Source organism: Lolium perenne, chromosome 4 (genome assembly GCF_019359855.2).
Source record: "Lolium perenne isolate Kyuss_39 chromosome 4, Kyuss_2.0, whole genome shotgun sequence".
Lineage (NCBI taxonomy): Eukaryota > Viridiplantae > Streptophyta > Magnoliopsida > Poales > Poaceae > Lolium > Lolium perenne.
Window position 1 is genome coordinate 56,449,470 of NC_067247.2, and position 7,026 is coordinate 56,456,495.

General features: G+C 49.1%; 2 protein-coding genes across 4 annotated transcripts; both read right to left on the reverse strand.

Moving 5' to 3' along the window:
• Positions 1-6: 6 nt before the first annotated feature.
• Positions 7-5,120, reverse strand: LOC127292605 (putative ribonuclease H protein At1g65750). 3 transcript variants are annotated; one of them, XR_011742480.1, is made up of 3 exons: positions 3,229-3,359; positions 867-970; positions 7-562 (listed from the first exon to the last, which is right to left on the reverse strand). XR_011742480.1 is itself a non-coding variant. In XM_071818625.1 (3 exons), the coding sequence occupies exon 3, from the start codon at positions 2,663-2,665 to the stop codon at positions 1,757-1,759; it is 909 nt and encodes a 302-aa protein (XP_071674726.1). In that variant the 5' UTR covers positions 2,666-3,119; positions 3,229-3,258; positions 3,351-5,120; the 3' UTR covers positions 977-1,756. The 3 variants fall into 3 exon arrangements, 2 of the variants coding, with proteins under 2 accessions (XP_071674726.1, XP_071674727.1); XM_071818625.1 differs by lacking the exons at positions 7-562; positions 867-970 and adding an exon at positions 977-3,119 and having other exon boundaries at positions 3,229-3,258; positions 3,351-5,120; XM_071818626.1 differs by lacking the exons at positions 7-562; positions 867-970 and adding an exon at positions 977-3,119 and having other exon boundaries at positions 3,229-3,340.
• Positions 5,121-5,408: 288 nt separating this feature from the next.
• On the reverse strand, positions 5,409-6,825 carry LOC139829778 (protein WHAT'S THIS FACTOR 1, chloroplastic). Its single transcript, XM_071818624.1, has one exon. The coding sequence runs from the start codon at positions 6,774-6,776 to the stop codon at positions 5,517-5,519; it is 1,260 nt and encodes a 419-aa protein (XP_071674725.1). The 5' UTR covers positions 6,777-6,825; the 3' UTR covers positions 5,409-5,516.
• Between the last annotated feature and the right edge of the window lie 201 nt (positions 6,826-7,026).

Consider the following 7,026-nt stretch of genomic DNA (forward strand, 5'->3'; position numbering starts at 1 on the left):
TGCAACTGAGTGATGAAAATATCTTCAGTACTTAGCATTTCTGTAACATACAACAAGCACCCATTCTCTGACATCGATTCATTATTGTATGCATTGTTAAAACTAAACTTTCCAATCTGAGAAGAACAACTGAATAGGGGTAATTTAAAGTTTTAAACACTTAACAGTAACACACAGTATATAGCACATATAAATAGAAACAGAGAATGGGGAGGAGGGAGCGGAGGCGGGACGTGGACCTGCTGCGGTGCGGCAGCCGGCGGGAAGAGCCAGGGAAGGCTGGCGGCCGGCGGCCAGCGCCGCAGCGGCCGAGTCCAAGTACGCTTCTTCTTGAGGGCCGAGCGGCGGCCATCCCCAAGCCTGTAGAAGTGTTGAGGGAGTCCTGGAAAGGGGGCAGCGTCGGGCGGATAGGCTGACAGCATCCGCCGGACGGTAGATAGCGTCGAGGTCCGAGCGCCGATCGAGAGAGTGGTGGCGGCGGCTCGGCGGCAGGGAATCACATTGCGTGGTCGTTCTCCTGGTCTCTCTAGTGGATGCTTCGAACGAGAGTGGCTTATTGGGCCTATTTTCCAGCAATTAAATTAGGGATATCAACAAAGTTTTCAGAAATTCTGGGTGGCATATAACATAGCTTGGCGATGGCATCAGAACCAGTAAAAGCACCATAATATTATGTGTGACCATTTTCCATGTGTTCCTTTGTTTCAGGTTGGGGAGAAGATGTGCATTTTCAGTTTTTTTAAAAAAGCATGAGCATATGAGAATCCGACCTCCAGGTGTATATGCAGTTCTCTACAGGTTGATACTATTCCACGCAATTGCACAGTGCAGAACATATATTGTTAAATGTCAAAAAATGAACTTACCTCCATATTTCTTTTTATCAGCTTCATTTCAGTTAACCTTGAGAACGTTCGAGGACATCACCTTTTCATCCATGTTCACTGATAAAAGGCCAAACTGGGAGGGCCTGTTACAAATGTACAAAATCTGGTAAATCTTTTTTTCGAGAAAACGCAAAGGACCTTTGCGTTTCATTTCATTGAAAAGGTAGAAGTTTGTTTACAGGTCTCATAGGAGACATTTTACATGAACTAAAGATATTCTACTGTACATCCCAATCTGGAGGGAGCACAACTCTAAGCCCAAGGGCACCAGCCTGAGCCCATAAGGTAGCCTCCTCCTTGATCTTGGCCATCAGCTGCTGGATACATGGTTGTGCCCTATCAAAGACACAGTCGTTTCTATGCTTCCATATCATCCAGGGTATTATCAAGGCAGCGGTCCCCAGTTCCTTACGCAGCGGCATCGGGGTTGCTTCCATAGCTTCTTCAAGCCAATTGGTGAGCGTGGCGTCGCTGTTGCTGGGGATTCTGCAGGTCATCCGTAGCCACAACAGCGCCTCGTGCCAAATTTGCTTGGAGAAGGGACACTCGATCAGCAGGTGTCGCATGTTCTCCGGGTCCTGGTCGCAAAGCAAGCACCTTGGGTGATGCTGTATAGCCCACGTCTTGCCAGCCGTGCCGTGGTCCAACACCGGTCCTGTAGGGCGAACTAGGTGAAGAATTTCACCTTGGGTGGTGCCCAGAACTTCCAGATATGCTTCCAGGAGGGGCATGGCATCGAGCCATGGAACGTGGCCATGTAGGCGGTGCGCGCGGTGTACTCGCCGCTCGCAGTCCACTTCCAGAGCAGGCGATCGGGTTCGTCACTGAGGATGGTCCCTGCAATCCTTAGCCGTAGCTGCAAATATTCGTCAATCTCCTGGCTCCAATAGTACCGTGGATGTCCCTCGCCCAGGAATTGCCACGCAGCCCATCCAACACCGTCCTTGCCCGCGCCAGCGTTTAGGTATGCAAGCATAGAGTGCTGGTGCAATATCCCGTATGGAGCGGCCGTCGATCCAACGATCGTCCCAAAACCTCGCGGTGCGTCCATCGCCGAGGGTCATCGTGGTAGAGGCAAACAAGAGCGCGCGTTCATTGTCCGTGAACTGCATCTCCATGCCGCTCCAGACACGCTGATCGTCCGTGCGGCTGAGCCAAAGCCAGCGCAGGCGCAGCGATAAGCTGGTCCTCTCCAGGTCATGGATGCCGAGGCCGCCGAGGGCGATGGGTCGGGCCACCCGCTGCCAGTTGACGTGGCAATGTCCTCCATTGGCTGCCGCATGCCCTGCCCAAAGGAAGCCTCGCTCGACTTTGACGATGAGCTTGAGTATCTTCCTGGAGGGTGCGAGGACGAGCAGCTGATGTATGGGGATCGCCCCGAGCACAGATTTGACCATCACGAGCCAGCCTGCCTTGTCCATGAGATGAGCCTTCCAGGTTGGCAGCCTGTTCGCGATTCGGTCGACCACAGATTGCATCTGGGCGCTTGTGGGCTTCCGAATGGTAAGAGGAAATCCCAGGTAGGTTAGGGGCAAGTCGACGATGGGGCAGGCCAGCCTTGCAACGGCAGGTTCCACCTCCACGGGAGCACACTTGATGAGCATAGACCAGATGCGCGGCCGAACAGCTTGAGCAGCTCCTTCACGGCCTCCACTTCCTCTAAGAGTGGATGGCAGAATGGGATCACATCGTCCGCGGAGAGCGAAATTGATGGGATCGGACGTCGCGGGTGCAGCTGCCGGAGGACGCCAAGCTCGGTGGCGCGGCAGAACAGGCATCCCAAAGTGTCGACGGCGAGGACGAACAGCTGTGGCGACAGCGCACCTTGGTGAAGACCTCGTCGGTGCCAAATCGCAGGGCCTGGTTCTCCGTTGAGGAGCACTCTGGTGCTGGCGGAGGTGAGTAGGATCACCAGCCAGTCCAGGAACCGGTCTACGAATCCATAGCGTCGCAGCGCCTCGAAGAGGAAGGGCCAGGACAGGGAGTCGAAAGCGCGGGCCAAGTCTAGCTTGATCAGTACCCCTGGGTCTCCCAGCTGATGCAAAAGGCAAGTGGATTGGCGCACCAAGACGAAATTGTCGTGGAGGCTACGGTCGCCGACGAACGCGTTCTGGACTGGGCTGACGAGGCTGTCGAGTTTGGGGGCAAGCCGCAAGGAGAGGGACCTTCGCGAATAACTTGGCCACAAGGTGGATGAGGCTTATAGGCCTGTAGTCACGTAGAGTGCATATCCTGACAAGAAATAATTGACTAATAGAGAGAGATATACAACTTCCTTTGTCGCAAGACTAAATACAACAATTAGAAAGATAGAATAAACATATCTAGTTGGTGGGATTACCTTCAAGTGAATAGAATCCAACTTCTCACCCTGCAAAAACAAAGCATAAATCAATGTTAATAGCACTGACAGGGAAGAGATTTCATTATGATGCAAATAAGATGGATACAAGGAGTGCTCACACATGGTTCTCAAGGTTTGAAAAATGAAGCTGACAGAAAGAATATTGGATTGGGAGGTGATCAAAATGTGAAGGTTCTGGTAAAGCACCCTAAAATCCCACTGAACAAAGTAGACCGGGAGAAAATTTAGATTACATGTTAATCTTTGTGCTGCTTTAGAAATGGGATATATGCATCTCACCATCAAAGAGAACTCATATATAAGTTGTCTCATCACTAAGTCTGTCTGAGAACAAGGTAAAGTTGGAAGGGTGTCATGATTTTATATAATCTGAACCTGATATGCAACATATAACTACTGCATCCTTTAGTTCGAATAGTATTGGTTACAATATCTAGTGATGTATGGTGCCAAAAAATGTATTCTTTGGCAATGGAAGAGCAGACAAGAATAAGACACAAGATCCTGCAGATGATAGGTCAGAAAAATTTAGACATAAATGTTGTGGTTATCTTCACTAACAGTTCCAAGTGTGTTCTTCATAATCTTCTTTTTCTGCAAGGGGTGTCCTACAGAATCTTAATAAGAGTATGAGTGTGTACCTGAAGAGAACAAAATGTAACTTTAATTCAAATCAAATCTTCACTGTAATGATATTAGCAGACAAACAAACAACATTACAATACCCCATGGATTAATTGGAACCTTTTTACGGTATCAGAATTCAGAACACAAAGTACCCTTTTCTTAGCAATACATAATTAGACCATTCTGCAGAAGCATGAATCAAAGAGTAAAGGTGGTGGTGGAGCCTAATAGCTAGAACTGGGAAGATACTCAAGCTCAGATTGCTCAATAGAATGTCGAACTGCCAATAAGAAAATGATTTACTTCTGGGGTTCCATTGTACTCTTGACCCTAACGACTCATAAGCAGGTTTTATTGACCCAGAAAACATCCATCAAGACTTTACCTGATAATAGAAACAATGTAAGAAGCTTTTAGAAATATTCTACTCCCTCCATTCCATAATTCTTGCCATGGTTTTAGATCAAATTTGAAATAAAACCACAACAAAAATTATGGAACAGAGGGAGTACTTGCCTTGTAGAGCAGATTTTTTGCATATGGTATGGATAAAATAAGAGGCCACATAAAAACATCAAAACTGAGCCACTTCAACTTTTTATTTGGTTTGTTAACAAAACACGACTTTCACATTAGATGCCAATATCAGATCAGTTTCCATTCAGTATTATTAGGCAAGAACAATAACTGCTGGAAGAAATGACTGTACTCTCTCTGGTTGGGTTGTGCACTACTGAGTTATCTGACAAATACATAATAAATTGTTTTTTCAGCATACCAGAAATTGGTGTATGGTAAAAATTATTGGGCAAGAGGTGGTCACAACCATGGTATTAGTCAGGAAAATGAAGTTGTTTTCTACGGTGCATATCTCTTCCAGGTTTGACGGATCTACTTTGCAAATAGGAGAACCTGCCATTTAAATTTTCAGTTTTCACCATCTCTTCCATTTTGCTGTAGCGCTGTAACATGATTTCACACAAAGTTGACTACGTCCAAAGAATGCATGCAAATACTTATGGTTTTAGACCTGGCGTACACTCCCTACCTACGATTTCTGCAAACAGTTCCACTGTAAGAACTTTTGATAGTTCAAGAGCCATCCCGAGCATGGCATAATGCAAACTTAATGAAATTTTCAGATGTTTTATTATGTCTGTGGAACTATCTAGAGCGTGGCATGATGCTTATTCGGATATCCTTTAAAAAGGAAAGTTTTCAGTTGTCAGCTTACACAGAATATCATTGCATCTGAATCTGCACCGGTTCCAAAAACAGAAGACATCACTGTGCTCCACAATCCACCAGATGAATAGAGCTGTCAAGAAAAATGGATCTCATGAAATGTACTGACTAGAAGGAAATAACTCAAGTGGTAAATCATTGAAGTCTCTCACCACAGGGCTCGTAAGAAAATTCCGATCATCATAGAACTATATTTCAGCCTCATTTGGAGAAACAAAAGGGTCTAAGATTAACCCATCATATTATTTATTAGCTGCCAAATAAGGTGTCTTCTTTACTAGCTGACTAGCTGACAAATGATCACATTAGAACATGACAGATCGTTCCTATCCTTGGCCACTGTTTTCCAGGTCACACTACCATAGAAGCATAATGACAATCACAACAGCCATTCACAGTAGCTTTCTTCCTTCTGAGTCTACTTGCGCAGAATCATATTCTTTACTCTCGTCCTCCTCTGATTCCTCCATACTTTCCTCCTCGATATTTTTAACGGCATTGGTGCCCTTGCGAGTTGCATTTTCCCTCTCTTTCTGCAGCCTCTCATTCTTCCTCCTCAAATCCTCCAAATACTTCCTATGCCCTTCATCCATGATTGCCATGAACCTCTCCTTCAGCTCGATCATAGGATCCCTATCCACAAGGACCCCATTTTCATCATACGCCTCCCTCAATACAACCGTCTTGATGCCACCCTTGAGTGACACGTAGAATATGCCTGGGTGTCTTGTGAAGGCATTAGAGAACGCATTTGAGAGCTTAAACTCCTCACAAAACTTCCCGATAATCGGCACTGCCATCCTCCTCTCCACCGACAGTGACAACACCTCATGTAAAACCCCAATCAACCTCTTCTCTGCCTCCGGTGATGCCGGGTTAAGCCCGAACGTATCAGCATATGGTGACACATACGGCAACTCAAGCCAATCCCTCACCCAATCCCTCATCTCCTTCTTGAGGTAGAAGCCCTTGGGTAACTTGACTGTAAAATTGGGTCTCGGCCGAATGCCAACAACTTCGGCCTCCCGGTCGGCCCTCGATTCAATCACTGATTTCGCGAGCCGGTCGTCCCAGGAAGCAAGCTCCAGGAACGCATTGCCGGAGGCGTCGGGCCCAGGGTCACCAACGAGGCGGAAGAGATCGGGGTACCTCGGGACCAGGGAGACCAAGAAGTCGTCCGGGAGGCCGAAGTCGCGCTTGGCGGCGGCGATCTTGGCGACCGGGAGGGCGCGCGTGGAGGAGATCATGAGGAGCTTGGCGAGCCTGGAGGCGAGGAGCGGGGCGTGCGTGGCCTGGAGACGGGAGGCGGATTCGAGGTAGGAGAGGAGCTGCGGGGACGGGGAGGCGACGGGGTCGGGGGGAGCGGAGACGGAGAGGAGGGTGGGGTACCGGCGGAGGAAGGTCTGGACGTGGACCGGGAGGCGGATGCGCTCCCGGCGCTTGGCGAGGTACCGGAGGAGGAGGCGGCGGTCGGGGGAGAGGAGCACCTCGCGGACGAGGCGGGACGCTAGGCGGAAGCGCCGGTCGCGGTTGATTGAGGCGTCGAGAGCTTCGTCGCGGCGCCACGGGACCTTCAAGGAGGCTATGCGGCGGACAGGGTGGATGACGAGGAGGCGGTGGGCGACGGCGGCGGCGGCCGCCCGGAGAAGCATTTCTCGTGGGGGTTTCGTACGGCAGAGCAGGAAGAGGGGGAGAGCCCAATTCTGTTTTCGCACATACAGTAATTATTTTGCCCTCTGTACAGTACTTCAACCACTGGGCCGCTGCTGGGCTAAGGCCCACATCCGGCTAGGATCGCCAAGGAGATGTACATTCCTCCACGGGCCATGCCATTGATCGGGCCGTCAAAGTGATGCTATAACGTCGAGTCCGTCTTGATAGGGCCCTTGCTACGGCTGATTG